Raw genomic sequence first — 17384 nt, forward strand, 5'->3', positions numbered from 1 at the left:
CAAAATGCAGAGATTTTGCAAGCAAAATGAGCGCTTCCCACTCACGGACGGGAATGTCAAGTACCTATTTTGAGGGGAAAATCATCCGAGCAACGCGACCGAGTGTCGGTCGCGAAAAAGGAGGGGAAGTAGCGGGCCGAAATCATACATAAGAACGTGCGCCAGAGCCCATTCCATCATTCACGTCTCAGACGTCGGACCGGCAGCAGCAGCAGGAAAGCTCAGCCCAGAGCAGCAGCAGCAGGAGAGAGACCAGAGCAGCAGCAGCAGGAGAGAGAGGGACCAGAACTGGAAAAGAAGCGCGCATCGCCTTCTCGTCGTCACCGTCAGCCAGTTGCCTCTCGATGGCCGGACCGTTAGGATCTTTCGTGGTTGCTGTGGTTCGGTGGTGCTTCAATCCCCATCCCTCGTCCCACCCGAGACGAGGCATCAACAAGATGAGGCGCGCGCCTGCTGCCTTCCGCCGAAAAGCCTCTCGTGGGTCAAACCTTGGTTGTGAAACAATCAGGACATCCAACTAGCTCGTCGCATTCGCGGCGAGCGCTTCTGAAAGATTTACGTCTCATCAAATTCTAGTGTTGAAAGAGTTGCCCTCGTCCCACCCGGGACGAGACAGCGAGCTAATTTGAATTTTAAATTTCAGGAACAAATTTTGGTCTTCGGGGGCGACGGATTGCACAGCTTTCTGAGGCTGCTCTCGCCCCCAACCCCTATGCCCCCTCTCCCCTTCCCCCCATTCGGCTCGCTAAAATTCCTTCGTCTCTTTCTTTCCTCTCTTTGCCGTTCGAATGGGTGTTCCTTCCAATATATATCTCGACTTTTTTTTGAAAAGGTCCTATAAACAAAATTTTCAATTTTTGCTTTTTGGGTGTTTTTAGAACCGCCTTGAGTCAGGGGTATTCAAAAACACCCAAAAAGCAAAAAGTGAAAATTTTGTTTATAGGACCTTTTCAAAAAAAAGTCGAGATATATTACTGCGGGCGTTAATAATTAGAGTTCACGCGCGGCGATACGACCGCAAGATAATGGCCGCATGACAGCCGCATGACAACCGCAGAACAAATTTTTGGCTGTTGTCAAAGGTTGCCTTGAGTTTTCAGCTGACTTTTTGGAAAATATTCAAAACAAACCAAGTTGACAGCCAAATCAATGCATAATTTCAGTTCAACTTGCTGATTTTTACCCTGCGGAAGTTATGCGGCAATAATCTCCTGTCACTAACAGCGTTGGAGAAACGTGATTTTATCTCGCAATTAGCAATAGCTAATTCTTCAAATTAATATATGGAAAACCCACATGTCCACATATCTAAATTTTATGTAAGTCTACGCCATTCCGGTTATGTCTGTGACATAACTACTTTGACTTTTTGGTATTTTTTTCTCGAAAGTAAACATTCTAAGGGCATCTCCACCGCAGGGACCTAATTGCGTTGCAAAGCTAATTTGGCACCCGCGTCAAGCCCACCGCGGTACTTGTGCGATAGCTAATTTAGGTTCGAGTTCATCCGTGTTCATCCGAATCTAAACAAAACTCAGGTTAGCTCCGGGATCTACCGGGGGCAAATCGTCTGACGGATGGTTTTTTCAAGCAAAACAATGTAATTGGGCCAATGTGAGTTTGTAAACAAAGAGTTTATCCTGCTCACGTCAGTAAATGTTTACATTAGGAGTGATGATTGATTTTTCGATTTCAAATCTTCGAGTTTGGAGATATTTTCCCTCCCGTGCTGCAAGTTTACGCATGAAAAATGACTTTTGGTAACCTGGGGTGATGCAGTTTTGTTTTTTTAGGTTAGATTGGGGCTGTGTTAATTAATTTTGGTCAACGCATTGTCGATCTACTGCCGGACATGCAAGAGACAAGTCATTTGTATTGAGTAAAAAGCAAAATTCAAGCAAAACATTTTAAATAAGCCTATACGGATTTGAAAACGAGCGATCCGAGCACAATTGGGTCCTAAAATGAAGCTTAGATTGCTGATATTATTGTTTACAGCGATAAAGCTTATTTTTCTGAATACAACCACAAAGAATTTAAAATGGATTTTTAAATCCATTTTGAAAAATTAACCTCGCGGTCCTTGACAGAAAAGCTCCTACTTGACAGCTCGTTCCAAGGGGACCATAATTGATCCATCGAAAAAATTTTGTCTTGTCAAAAAAAAATGAAAAAAGTGATCAGAAATGGTTTTTAATCGTGTTTTTAACCGTTGTAGATAAAAATTTACATAGGGCTTTAGTACCCAAGTCTGATCTTCAATTCTTAAATTCTTAAATTCTTAAATTCTTAAATTCTTAAATTCTTAAATTCTTAAATTCTTAAATTCTTAAATTCTTAAATTCTTAAATTCTTAAATTCTTAAATTCTTAAATTCTTAAATTCTTAAATTCTTAAATTCTTAAATTCTTAAATTCTTAAATTCTTAAATTCTTAAATTCTTAAATTCTTAAATTCTTAAATTCTTAAATTCTTAAATTCTTAAATTCTTAAATTCTTAAATTCTTAAATTCTTAAATTCTTAAATTCTTAAATTCTTAAATTCTTAAATTCTTAAATTCTTAAATTCTTAAATTCTTAAATTCTTAAATTCTTAAATTCTTAAATTCTTAAATTCTTAAATTCTTAAATTCTTAAATTCTTAAATTCTTAAATTCTTAAATTCTTAAATTCTTAAATTCTTAAATTCTTAAATTCTTAAATTCTTAAATTCTTAAATTCTTAAATTCTTAAATTCTTAAATTCTTAAATTCTTAAATTCTTAAATTCTTAAATTCTTAAATTCTTAAATTTTAAATTCTTAAATTCTTAAATTCTTAAATTCTTAAATTCTTAAATTCTTAAATTCTTAAATTCTTAAATTCTTAAATTCTTAAATTCTTAAATTCTTAAATTCTTAAATTCTTAAATTCTTAAATTCTTAAATTCTTAAATTCTTAAATTCCCAAATTCTTAAATTCCCAAATTCTTAAATTCTTAAATTCCCAAATTCTTAAGTTCTCAATTTCTAAAATTTTCAAATTCCTGATTTTGAATTCATTTTTTTATTTTTGATAAAAATTGTGTTTTTGAATGTTAGAATTTCGGGTTTTTCGTAAATTTGTAAATTTTACTTAATTTCGATTCCGTCCGTGTGGATCAATTTGACAGCGCACTGGACTCACAATCCAGAGGTTGCTGATTGGTACTAGCAATAGTGGCCGACAGCTAAAGACAACTTCTTTTTTTACTCCATTTCGACCAAAAAACTATATCTGTCCTTTTAATTTCAAAATTCTGCATTCTGATTCGGCGGGGATTTTAAATATTATTATATCGAATACAAGATTTTTAAAAATGAAAATTCCAATTCTTCGATTTTTTCATGCAATATAAACAAGCACCGCGCGAAGAAACGTCAAACGCCACTTTTCGTTTATGATGCGTACGAAAAATCTTTTCGTGACCCTTTCCTTGACCGTTTCTTGGGCGTTTTTTTATATGGAGTTTTGCGTTCCTTCGGATCTGCGTATCAGCCTTTACGGTACAACCATTCAACATATTTTTAAATGAAATGAAAAAATAAATAATAAAAATAAACGTATTCGTAATTTTTTCTTACTCCTCACTGACGTGAGCAAAATACACCCTTTGTTTACAAACTCACATTGGCCCAATTACATTGTTTCGCTTGATATATATTTGAATTTTATACATAATTTAAAAATGTTCAAATCAGTTTAGTTATTTTTAAATTTTGAACATTCATGTTTAAATTTTCGGTGATGACTTGCTTATATTAATATATGTGGTTGATTATGTTTTTTAAAAAAAATATAAATTCCTTAATTTTTCAATTTAATAAAATTGTTTTGAACTCAATTACTGATTTCTTTAATATTCATTCAAATTTGATATTCAAAATAAATGCATCTTCAACCAAAACAAATAAAAATAATTCAAAAAATCGCTGAAAAAATTAGCCACTGGCAGCTCGGGGACTTCTCGAGCACCTATCTTGGCTACTCGACGGATCCCCGATGAACTTTTTCTTCCCTGAATGAACTCGAAGGCTAATTTAGCATTAGCTTTGCTACCCGCGGTGCGAAAGTTGGGGTGCAAACATGTCGGGAGCAAATCGGATGAACTCTTTTTAAAATTTGAAAATGATATTTTATTGATGTAAGCAAACAATTAGGACATATAATGCAATTGAAAGCATGTTCTATCATACTAGAACATAGTTTCATTGATTTTGATCAACAAAACGGCTAAAATTGGAAAATAAATAAATTAGATCCCCGCGGTGGGCTTGATTCGGTAGCCAAATTAGCTCCCAGCGGTGCGAAAACGTGTATTAGCTACGGAGCAAAGCTAAAACTGGGGATCCAACCGATAGGTTTGCCACGCAATTAGATCTCTGCGGTGGAGATGCCCTAACTAAGAAAAATCCAAATTTTGAAAGCTCTAAGCACAGACAAACAGACGTGACTCTCCATACAAATTATTTTTGAAATCCATCGTCCTTAATCAAACCACCAAATCACGACGACGCCAGCGCTGCCTGGTGAGCTTATGCCGAAGTGCAGCCCAAACACACCAATACAAACCCATTACTGTCATGTCATGTCAGTGTATGCGTGAGACAATCAATCCTTAACGATTGTAAACATTAACAGCTGTTTCAAACTAATTTTGTTGTTGCTGATCATCAGTAACAAAATCAAAATAAATAAATCAAGACTGACGGCCGAAAATGACGGTGGGTCGGTTCCACGGTCGGTTCCGTTTCCAATGGCAGAACCTCATGAGGCAAATCATGCGGCAGCACCTGCAGCGATGCAAAACAAACATAATGACAGAGACCACACCACTGGTCCTCCCCGTTGCTTGCATGTTCCGTATAAGATTCCTCCTTCACCGAAAACATGAACCATTAAACACAAAGAAAAAATACTCTAAATTTAAAAAGTTCGTTCGTTGGATTAAAAGTTCACGTTGGTGAATATTCGTAGAAAGTTCAAACTTTTTAATTTAAAAGTTTTTAAGTTTTTGATACTACCATGCATTTCTGGAACAAAATCGTTGTATCGGTAAAAGTGTTTTACTTTTTATTATTATTATTATTATTGTTTATTCATGTAATGTAAGACACAGTCTTATAAAATATTACATCTTGATTCAGTATGATAAATTCACAGCTTCGTAACCTTAACACTAATACTATTTATAATTACTATTTTATCTCGAATGCGTTTTGTTAATCCTAATCGTTGAGTAAGTTTAGCAATTGTCTCTTGAAGCAAGGAATATTTCTACATGATTTTAAGTTTGTAGGTAGAGAATTCCAGGTAGATACGCCTCTTGCAAACAGTGAACCATTATAATAAGCAGAGGAATGATTAGGTATAATAAAATTATTCGTTCTCTGATTACGAAAAGGAACTAGTTTGGTAAAAAGATAGTTGGGTTTTTTACTATGAATTATTCTGAAAAGTGTAACTGAAGAGCGAAATTTTATGAATTGGGAAAACGGACATCCTAAGAGATTACTTTGGTAGTTTGTAACACTATCATATCTTGAAAGATTATATACATATCGAACACATGCATTCAGGGCAACTCTGAGTCTATCAAGTGCAGCTACTGAAGCGTTGGAAAGAACGAAATCTCCATAGATAAAATGAGGATAGATTAGCGTTTTAAACAATTTAAGCTTCGTGGCTATATCGAAATTTTTGGTAATTAGATTAAGCTTTTTAAGTGTTCCATATACTTTTCCAACTTGTGCATTTATGTGCGAGCTCCAGTCCAGATTAGATTTAAAAATTATACCAAGGTTATTGGCGCTTTCAAAAAATTCTATTCTTTCACCTGACATAACTAATGGAGGCGGGGAAGGTGGAGTTTTTAGATTACTTATAAGAAGAGCTTTTGTTTTACTTGGATTAATAGGAAGAAAATTATTTTCGGACCAATGATGAACTTTGGCCAGATCATGGTTGATTTCATTCGAAATTAGAAGATTATTTGAATTTTTCTTGGCACAATAGTAAATTTGAACGTCGTCAGCAAATAAATGTACCAAACAATGATCTAAAATTGATGGCAAATCATTAATAAACAATGAAAAAAGAAGAGGACCAAGTACGGAACCTTGTGGCACACCAGAGAGAATAAGTTCGAACAACGAATAACAGTCATTGTGATAGACACATTGACTACGTTCTGATAAATAAGATTGAATTAGAGATGCAGCATGTTGGGAAAACCCAAAGATAGATATCAGTTTATCAATAAGTTTAGCATGTGAGACACGATCGAATGCTTTGGCAAAGTCTACCAAAAGTAAAATAGCAACTCCTTTTTTATCAACACAGCAAGCAATATCATCATGTACTTTGAGAAGGGCTGTTTCAGTGCTATGATCCTTTCTAAACCCAGACTGGAAAGGTGATAATAGATCAAATTCATTTATGTAACCCTGGATTTGTGCTTTCAGTATTTTTTCAAGAACTTTCGAAAGTGCGCTAAGGATACTAATTGGTCTCATATTTGTAACACAAGAGGATGAAGCTTTTTTCTTAATTGGTATTACTTTGACTCTCTTCCAAGCTTGGGGAAAAACAGAACTTATAATGATTGAATTAAATAGGTGGAAAATCATCGGTAAAATTAAAGGCAACATAATTTTTATAAATTTTATGGGGACATTGTCAAGACCAACAGCATTGGAACTAATAGAGAAAATTGCATTAATTATTTCATGATTTTCTACGGGTTTAAAGTGAAAACCATTTGGGTTTGCATTGGGAATACTAGTATAGACTTGTGACGGAGTGAAGTTAGACGTAAAAAATTGATTAATATCATTAGCAGAACTATCACACACTGTCGAGGATGAATTACTCTTGGTGACGCCAAGGTTTTTAATATTCCTCCAGAGCAGTTTACTGGGAGCAGAAAGGTTAATTCTTTGTTTAAGGTGGTTAGATTTAGCATTTTTTATCAACAGATTTACACGATTTCTGAGAGTCTTGTAGAGTGAGTGGTCTGTATCTAAATTACTGTGCTTCCAGTTTCTATATGCAATATCTCTATCAATCATAACACTCTGAATCGTATTGCTAAACCAAGGATTTGATTTAGTTTTGCTTAGTCTAAGCGGAACAAATTCGTTAAAAGAGTAAACCAGATGTTCATTAAGTAAATCAACTAATCTGTTAGAATCCGAGATTTCAAAGTAATTAGTCCAATTAGTATTATAGAACGCATTTTGAATTGCAGGTAAATCAGCAAAATTGTAATCACGATACCAAACTCTATTTGTATCAGGATTCAATGAGAAATCAATAGTTGCCAAAATTAAATCGTGCCTAGAGATTCCGGGCATAGAAACTTGGTTAAATTTTAAGACCGAATCAGGGTTATCTGTAAGAAAAAGATCTAATAACGAACAACCAGAGTTATAAAAGAAAGTAGGCTCTTCATTAATACAGCAATAAGACATAATTTCTAATATTTCACAAAAACGGACCGATTTGGTATTCGATTTGGAAGGATCAGTATTAAAATCACCGATGAAATAAGTTGATTTGTATTTGGAATGATATTTAGAAATCAGATTGTGTAATATATCAGCACAGTCTAATTGAGGTGGGTTGTAGATAATACCAAGTAGGAAGTGTTCATTACTACACATGAAATCAAGAATTAAAAATTCGGTGCTACGATTGGGAGGGATTGGGTCATTTGACGATTTTTCAAGAATTCTGCATTGAAGACCTTTCCTAAAATAAACACAAATACCACCACCACGGCGGTTACGATCATTTCGAATTAGTTGATAACCTTCTATGCAGATCATTGAATCCGTTATGGAATTATCAAGCCAGGTTTCAGTAAAACAGATAATATCCGCTTTACTTTGCGTGAAAGTCAACTTCAACTCTTCAAATTTGCTAAAACTTCTAGCAGATAAACTTTGAACATTAATATGACAAATATTTAACTTATTTTGATTAAAAATAGCGTTAACTACAGCTTTGGTAATAAATATGTTTGCAGAGGCATTATTAGGCGGAAGATTATCCATTATCAAAATCAAAAGATGAACATCGCAGAGAACTTACTAAACTAACCCAAAAACTAAGATTTAAAACTACATTCGAGATAAAATACTTACTACTAAAAGCGTTTGCAGAATTCATAGTTCGATTTGAGTTGCTCTAATTCTTCACTCAGCATTCTTTCAGCATTCGAAACCAGCATTTGCAGCATCACAGCATACAACAGCAACAACGTCAGCTCCACCGCCGAACCTCCAGCTGCTAGCTCCTTCCAAAATAGTCGATTCAGCCGCCGGTGGCCTCCACTTGCTCGGGGGTTAGGCTCGCCCCTACGGAGTGACCACTGACCTGCTACGTCCAACGCACCCCTACGGAGTGGCCGCAGGACGCGTTGCAGGCCAGGCGACCGGCCACACCGGGCCGGATTTCCCCTGCGGCTGTGTCCAGTTACTCAGCAACGGATGACTAGCGTTAGCGTTGCCTACGGACCGACTGCGATGTAAGGGTAGAACATCACTCGTTGACGTCATTTCCTCGTGGCGAATTACTTTTTACTGCATCAGGAACAAAACTTTCAGGAGGGGATTTGGATACATGGAGAATAAAGGATCGGAGTCATGGGAAAAACTTGACAACTTGAACAAACTACTTTTAATTTGAAAGGAAACCTTTTATGGCAAGAAAAAACTACATTTAATACTACAGTGATAATTCCAGAAAAATAAGCTTGATTTTTATATTTATTTTTAAAAGTTCAAAACAGGTTGCCACCGGTCACTTCCGAAGACCCCAGGCTGGACGGTTTCGGACGGACGTTTCGACGCGCGACAGCGATGTAGAGAACAGGGTGGTCGCGTTGCCGGCCATCATCAGGACAGGCTTGGAGGAGTTGGCCATTGGTTGTTGATTCGGGAAGGGAAGTCGACGTTTTCCGGCTGGGAAGTTAAGCGCCTGAACGGATAGTTTCCGGTTATGGAAGCGCATTCGGTACTTGAGGCTGATGAGGCCCTTGGAACCGGAATCGTTTTCCAACACTTCGTCCTCCTTCGAGAATTATACAGATTTTGCCAGTTCGTCGTCCAAGTTAATTCGGCTGCGCCGTCGCGGGTCGAGCGTTCGCGGACGAGGAGTTGCTGAAAAAGTTTGAAAGTAAGTGAAGTTGGCTAGACACTGAACGCTTTCTCAATACTCACCGGTGACTTCTTCGGATCTTATTCCAAGTTCTGGAAGTAATCCAAGTACGACAGCTCCAGGACCTGCGGCCTTTTGTACAGGCAGTCCTTCCAGAACCGGTACCGACTGTTCTTCCGGATGTTTGCGTAATACTCGTCAAACATGTTACGCAGCGAGAAATGGTTGAAAACTCCGGTGCCGTGCGCCAACAGAACCGTAATCAGCTTCGGACATCAATCCACCTTTAGCGTTTGTTTGCTCTCGTTGGCCATCAGCATGCAAACGTTGATCGAGATGTCTTGCTCGTTCGTCAACAACGACAAAATCAGCTCATCGTACTCGGGATACTTATACAACTCGCAGAACATCCCACACTGTCCCCTCATCACTTCCGGAACATAGCGCTGCTGACTACCTTCAATTATGCCGCTTCTGTTCTGTTGTTGTCAATCTCTTCCTCTTCTGCAGCGCCATCTCCTCGATAATCTCGTCCCAGTCCTTGCGGGAATTGACCTTCAACCAACCACCCCGGGTCACCACCATCGAAAACAATCGGTGCAAATCCACATCTCGACCTGTGATCTTCGGCAACCACATCAACGGCGTCCTGCAAAAACAAATAAAATCAATCACAAAACCCACAAAACATCCAAGATTCCTTCTAATGCATTCCTGTTGTGAAACAGCTGCAGGTTCTGTAGGAAGCTATAGCCCTGTCCTTTTAGAAAACCAACTTTACCCTAAACTCTCCGACCTCGTCCTGCACCCGCATCAGCCACCTTCAAGGCGTTCCGCTGCTGCCGCTTTGGCTCACGAAGGTATCCTCGTCCGTGTTCTGGCTGCGGCCGCGTTCGACTTCGCGTCGTGGAATCACCACCGGAACTACCAAAAAGTTTGTTTACATTTGGGACTTAGGAACACGGTTATACGAGAACGGTTATACCGAGAAATGAAAGAAATTATCCAGTCGTGTTAAAAGTTAACACTTTTAAATCAGTTGGTAGTGAGATTTTCAAATACTTCAGCAATAAAAGTTTTCGTTTTTAAAACAAGAAAAAAACTTTTAATTTAGCAAATTTTACCCACTTTTTATTTCAAGAGTAAAATATTTTTGTCATTACCGTAATATTTTTTTTGTGTGTACACCTGACACCAGATATCCCGTTCACGAAAACACTAGTAGTGGCCGCCGGAATAGGAAAATTCAATTCAAAACTAACGGAATTGATCCCCACGATGGGCGTTTGGAAACATTTGCGGGGAACGTGTCCACGGCGCAATTAAGTTGCCAGCGAACAAAACCAAAAGGGCCGAATGAGACGAAAAAAGTCGCGAAGAATGGCGCTCACGATCGACGCATCGTCAAAATGCCAAAAGGACGACCAGCAGCAGCAATCTGAGCAGCAGTCCACGAAGGATAAGCAGGTTGCGCCTCAGCAGCAGCCTCGACTTCGGAACAGGCATGCCAGATTTTGAAGATTTTCGGGCACATCACAAAAACACAAATGAGTTTAACTTGATGGCAAAATAATATTTTACAAATCTGTTTTTGGCAAAAGAAGCAAAACATTGTTATCTTTTTCGTGAGTAATTCATTTAATTGAAAATCATCGAATAACATGGCAAAACAATACGTTTGAGCATTGAGCCTGTGCTCGAAAATCTTAAAATGTGGCATCCCTGCTTCGGAAGGCAGTGGAACAGGCCTATCTGGTTAATAGTGGGGTAAAAGCAAGAGTGTGCTACTTCAGGTTTTCGGCACGGTTCGCACTCGTTCTGCCTCGTTGTACTACTCCATCATGTTCGACCGCTTCCGGTCCGAGTCGCCCTCGTGAGGTAGATTCGCCTCCGATTGATACACCCAAAGTCGTGCGTGTCGAAGGAGTGCCCGTAAATCTCCGTTTACTCGTGTTTCCGCCGGAACACTACGTCCGGGACCGCTGGCTATCGTCGTTCAGGTGCATTCGGCCGGATTCGAACTCTCCACAGATGAAGCGACCTTCCGGCGGGTTGAACTGGATGCACTCGAGGTGGAGAGCTGTTTTTTTTTTCATTTGCTGCCTCACACGTGCTCACGCTCAACTTAAAAAAAAAACACGCATCACACACACTGAGAAAAGACGGGCGAGCTGTCACGACAGCAGCGCCATCAGCGCCGGGTGAGTGGATGCCGAAACAAAATTGAATTTGAAATAACCGTTTTTGGAGGACGATGGTTCGGCACTCGAGTGTCCCGTCTGTTTGTCTGTGCTCTAAGTTTGTTCATTACGGAGATACGCAAGCTGAAAGTAAAAAAATGGAGTAAAAAACTAGCGTTTTTCGTAAAAAAGCCTGATTGTTTAATTTTAACAAAGCTCAGCCATTTTAAATATTTTATTAGGACAATTATACATCGTTGGAAAGGTAATGAGATAAGCTTTGAAACTATTAATAGATAAAATGTTGTTTTCAAACCAAAAACTGAAGTTTTCATTGTGTTCCTTCGGATGAGTGGACTGTATAAATCGGTTTTCGCGGTCAAGTAGAAAAGTTCGGGAGCAAAGACAAAACGCGTCCGTTTGCTAAGTTAACTACTTGAGACTGCTGGTTTATTCTTGTTTGTCGTGTGTGTCGTTACAAATATCGTGTGTTAGTGTGTGTGGGGCTTCGCGCGCGCTTCGCACAGGGTGTGCCAAAAACGCCGCAGCAGTTTTGCGTGCTAGGGATGCGCAAGTAGCGCAACATCCTCTCCCGCGTTGAAATCGTATTTCAATCCTCGTCCTCGTCCAACGGCAGCAAACACACCTCGGTCACCGCACGCTTGAACTCCGCTCCATTCGCCATGCGCACCGTAACGACGCGAGTCACGCCGTCCTCTCCGGGGTGCGCGGTCACGATCCGTCCAAGGGGCCACTGCAAAGGTGGCGCGTTCTGGTCCACGAGCAGCACGAGCGAACCCTCCTTGATGATCTTCGTCTTCAGCCACTTCGATCGGTTTTGCAGCTCCGGCAGGTATTCAGCTGTCCACCGTCTCCCGAAGTGCTGCAGCATGGTCTGCACCAGCTGCCATCGCGACAGTCGGTTCTCCTTCAGGTGCGAGTAGTCTGGTTCTGGCACGGCCTGCATCTCGCGTCCGATCAAGAAGTGCGCTGGCGTGATCGCGGTGTAGTCCGACGGGTCGTCCGAGCTCGGCACTAGAGGCCGCGAGTTCAAAACAGCTTCGATCTGGGTCAGCGTGGTGTAGAGTTCCTCGTAGGACAACTTTCGCTCGCCGACAATCCGCTTCAGGTGGTGCTTGACGGCCTTCTCCTTGGGCTTCCGTTTCTTGGGCAGGATTCGAGACTTGCTGCAGATCAATCTCATCTCGGTCTCCTCGTTCGCGAAGAAGCCCTTCACGTAGATGCACGCACCGTAAGCCAGATCAGATGCGTCCGCGTACCCGTGCAGTTCAAGCTTGAGCGCGCCTTTCCAGGAGATCCATCTCGGCAGTCGCACTTCTCTCAGCGCGGTCAACTCGATGCGGAAGCTCCGCCACTTCTCGCCGATGTCTGTTGGGACCGGGTCATCCCACTCGATGTGCAGCTCGCCAACTTCTCGCAGGAACAGCTTCGCGTAAGTAATGACTGGGCCGAAGAATCCCAAGGGGTCGAAGATCTTGGCCAGCTGACTCAAAAGCTTCCTCCGAGTCACTTCTTCCAGGTCGTCGAAGTCGGGCACTGACACCGAGAACAAGTCCTCAAACGGGTTCCACGTAACGCCCAGCGTTTTCACGATCGTCTTAGAGCTGTCGTCGGTGACCTCGAACGAATTGCCACGCAGCTCTTCAGGGACCTCTCGCAAGAGGTCGGAGTGGTTCGCGCACCACTTGTGGGCGCCGAAGCAGGCTTTCGCTAGGAGCCCGGTCATCTCCCGTTGGAGTTCGCACGCCTCAGCAAGCGTATCGGCACCCGTCAGTACGTCGTCCATGTACGTTCCCTTGTCGACCACTTCGGCGGCCCTCGGGAACTCGTCTTCGTGATCTGCTGCAGCTTGTTTCAGAGCCATGGTTGCTTGGAACGGCGAGGGTCCCAAGCCGTACGTCACCGTGAGCAGCTCTCGAACGGTAAGAAAATCGTTCCGGTCGTACCTCCAAAAGATTCGCTGGTACCTTGTGTCTTCCGGATGGACGCGCACTTGCCGGAACATCTTCGGGATGTCGAGCGTGAAGACGAACTGGAAGCCTCTGAATCGGAGCAGGATCGCCGTCAGGTCGTTCTGGATTGTTGGGCCGATCCTCAGAACGTCGTTGATCGAGACGCCCGTGGACGTCTTCGCCGACCCGTCGAACACGACCCGCAGCTTGGTTGTCGTACTCGTGGGCCTCAGCACGCAGTGGTGCGGCAGGTAGAACGCCGATCCCGGGTCCTCGTTCGGCGCTTCTTCGATCACTCGCATGTGTCCGAGTTGCTCGTACTCTCGGATGAACTGCGAGTACTGCTCCTTCAGTTCGGGCTGCTTGTCCAGTTTCCGCTCCAGAGCCAGAAAACGCCGCAGCGCCATCTCACGCGAGTCTCCCAGCTCGCGCTTGCGTTCGTTGAAAGGGTGTCGTACCACGTAGCGCCCTTCCTCAGTTCGTTCGTGTGTGCGCTGGAAGTGCTCCAGACACAACTCGTCGTCCGCCGTCGGGGATGAGCGGATCTCGTCGCAAGCCTCCACCTTGTAGAAGCTCTTCAGCAGCTCGATGAGCGGCTCTTCTTCAGACGTCTGGCAAAGTGTGCGCGCAACGACCGTCGCATCGCTCGCAATCACACCTCCGGCAATCCAACCCAGCTTGGTGTTCCTCAGCACAGGTCGGTCGGGGCCGAGTTCGTAGCGGCCGTCTAGTAGCAGGTTCCAAAAGTATTCGGCGCCGATCAGCATATCGACGCGTCCTCGTTTGTTGAACGCCGGGTCGGCCAGCACAAGTTCGCTTGAGATGGGCCACTCCGAGGCGTCGAAGGATTTCACCGGAAGCTCACCAGTGATTCGTGGGGTCACCAGGAAGTCCAGTTCAGCAGCAAAGTTTCCGTGGCGAGACCTGATGGTCGCGCGCAGACGACGGCTAATCCGGGTTTTGTTGCCGTTCAGACCACTGACCGTGAAGTCAGCGGGTATCAGTTTCAGGGAGAGAAGGTTCGCGAAGCGCTCGGTCACAAAATTCATCTGCGAGGCGGAGTCGAGTAGCACACGACACGGGATGGGAGTGCTGCACTGGCCGTCAACCAGAACCAGGGCAGTCGAGAGGACGGTTTGCTTCTCCGAGCTCGCAGCGCTCGCGCACAGGGTTGTCGACGTTCCCGCTGCTGGTGTGTTGACCGTCTGGGACACTTCGGACGCTGGCGTCGTCGGAGCTGCACTGTTCGCGACCTGGCTGGGACTGTCCTCATGGAGCGAGCTGTGGTGCTTCTTGCCACAGTGGCGACAAGAGCCGGACGAACACGCGCGGGTTCGATGGCCTTTCATCAAGCAATTGAAGCAGGCGCCGCACTTTTTCAGGATCTCGTACTTGTCACTGACACTTTTGTTCTTAAAGGCTTCGCACTTCCACAGTTCGTGAGCGGCCTTGCACACTGGACACTTTAGTTCGTTTCTCGAATCACTCACTGCCAGCGTGTGGCTTCTTCCCGCCGTCTTCGGCTTCGCACTCTCCTTCACAGGTTTCACTTTGGTGTCGAGCTTCTCGGAGATTCGACACTGCTCTTCCAGGAACGCCATCAACGCAGCGTAGGTCGAGAGCACGTTCTTCTTCTGCTTGGCCTCCCAGGACACCTGCAGCTTCTTCTCCATCTTGCCCACGATGAGGTTGACCAGCATCTGCTCGCCGAGCCCAGCCACCGGTAGTTCCTGGTTCTTCAAGGCGTCAACGTTCTTCGTGCAGGTGTCGATCACCTTCCGCAGCTCCGCAGCATCCTCCTGGCTGATCTTCGGTAGACCGTAGAGTTTCTCCACGAGCTTGTCCACAACGATCCGCTTGTCCTCGTAGCGCAACGTGAGGAGCGCCCAGGCGGCGTCGTAATCGTTGTTGATCATCTCGTCGTCGATGATTCCGGCTGCTTTCTCTACGAGGCAGTCCCGCAGGTGGTAGAGTTTCAGGGCGGGCTCTTCTTGTCGGTAGCGGTTCATCAGAGTGGTGAACAGCGCCTTGAACGCGTACCACTTCTCGTACGACCCATCGAATTTGGGCAAGGGCACTTGCAGCGGTGGGAGGTAGGGCTGGGCTGGCTGCTGGACCGGCGCTCCGGCCGCTGGGGCAGCTGGTTCCGCCTTCGGCACGACATCGATCAGCGTGCTCAACTTCAGCGACACGTCGTTGAAGACACCCTCGAACTCCACATACTTCTCGGTTTGCACTGTGTCTTGGTCTTCAGAGAGCGGCAGTGCGTAGATTTTGTTCTGCACCTCATTGCACTCGCCGTAAATGTTCTCCAAAGCCCGCTTCTGCAGCTGGAGGAAGTGAACGTTTCGAACGTTCGGGTTCGGTTCCTCCTCGCTGTCTCTCAAGGCCGCACGCACACGAAGCAGCTTTCCACGCACTGCCTCTCTCTGCTTCACTAGCGCCTTGAGTTGCGCTTCCATCTTCCTCTTTTCTTCTTTCTTCTTCTTTTCCGACTTTTGTTCGGCCACAGACTTCACTCGCGGCGTCGACGGAGTCTTTGGTAGTGTTGGTGTCGGCAACGGCGACGGAGACAGTGGTGGTGTTCGCGGTGTTCTCTTACTCTTCCGGAACGGCGTGGACATCGTCCATCTCGCTCACACACTTTTTTCTTGCTGCCCGTCCGCCATTTGCAAACCCAACCCACGCCAACCAAAGCCGACCGAATTTTCCGGAAAATTTCACTTTTTTTTTTCACGAAATCGGAACGCCTTCTGGCAAATTCCGTCGGGATCGCACTTCCCGGGTCACTTCCGCCGTTCCCCGAGGAGGCTACTCTTTTTTCTTCGGCAGCAACGCGCACTTCCGCGTCACCAACATCCGATCGCGGATGTTTCGATCGCACTTTTTCACGCGATAAAAGGAATCACGACGATTCCACCGGTTTCCCGCGTATCCGGTTCCGTAAGGACCAATGTTCCTTCGGATGAGTGGACTGTATAAATCGGTTTTCGCGGTCAAGTAGCAATTTCGGGAGCAAGCAAGAAAGACGTCCGTTTGCTAAGGTTACTACTTGAGACTGCTGGTTTATTCTTGTTTGTCGTGTGTGTCGTTACAAATATCGTGTGTTAGTGTGTGTGGGGCTTCGCGCGCGCTTCGCACAGGGTGTGCCAAAAACGCCGCAGCAGTTTTGCGTGCTAGGGATGCGCAAGTAGCGCAACACATTGAATAACTGAAGCATTTTTTTGACAAAACTTATTTTTTTGTGTTTGTTAATCGAGTACTTTTTTTGCTAACCGATGCTAAACATGAAACTAAGATCACTTGAAAGATTGAATCATAATCTAACATTGCTGAAATTTACAACCTGCGATTTTTTGCGTTTTCGGAGATATGCCATTTTGAACATTTACGTTTTTTTCAAAATTTGCTGCAATCTACATATGCGCCCGTTTATTTCACTTGCTTTGCTACCTACTTCGTGGGCATCGTCGCTTTAAAAATCAAGAAGTTCGAAATGAAATTTATTGGAATTTTCTTTTGCCTACATTTAAAATTGAGTACCTTAGTCAAAATAAGTATCTCAGTTTGATACCGAAAAAAGTATTCAGCAAAATATTGACTTAGCATGATGAATTTCTGCGATCAATCCATGAAACTGATCCACATTTAAGTTCTATGTTGGTTAGTACAAAACATCATAAAAAGTACCTCTAACATATCCTGAAGCCGTCAGAAACTCTATAATCAAATGAATTTTCATGAACAAGAGCATTAGGATTAGTTAGAATATGTTTTGTATTTTATCGTTTTACTTCATAATTAGTATTTTGAATAACATTAAATTTTGTTAATTGTTATTTGATTTAACAATTAAAATTTTCGCAATTTATGCCCGTAAGGGTAAAGTGGGGGTCTCAAGTTATATTTGACTAAAAATGAATTTATTACGCTTAACAAAATTTTGTTGGAGGGTGGGTGGGGAGGGGGTGAAAGAAAGAGGAGGGAGGGGTTGTGTCCCTAAAGTGGGGATGTATTAGCTTATCCATAATTTAATAATATAAACTTGCAAT

The 17384-nt window shown here is 43.1% G+C and overlaps 1 protein-coding gene across 1 annotated transcript; it reads right to left on the reverse strand.

Moving 5' to 3' along the window:
* Nucleotides 1-11969: 11969 nt before the first annotated feature.
* LOC119771098 lies at nt 11970-15956 on the reverse strand. The gene has a single exon (XM_038266488.1). The coding sequence runs from the start codon at nt 15954-15956 to the stop codon at nt 11970-11972; it is 3987 nt and encodes a 1328-aa protein (XP_038122416.1).
* Between the last annotated feature and the right edge of the window lie 1428 nt (nt 15957-17384).

Source organism: Culex quinquefasciatus, chromosome 1 (genome assembly GCF_015732765.1).
Source record: "Culex quinquefasciatus strain JHB chromosome 1, VPISU_Cqui_1.0_pri_paternal, whole genome shotgun sequence".
Taxonomy (NCBI): Eukaryota; Metazoa; Arthropoda; class Insecta; order Diptera; family Culicidae; genus Culex; species Culex quinquefasciatus.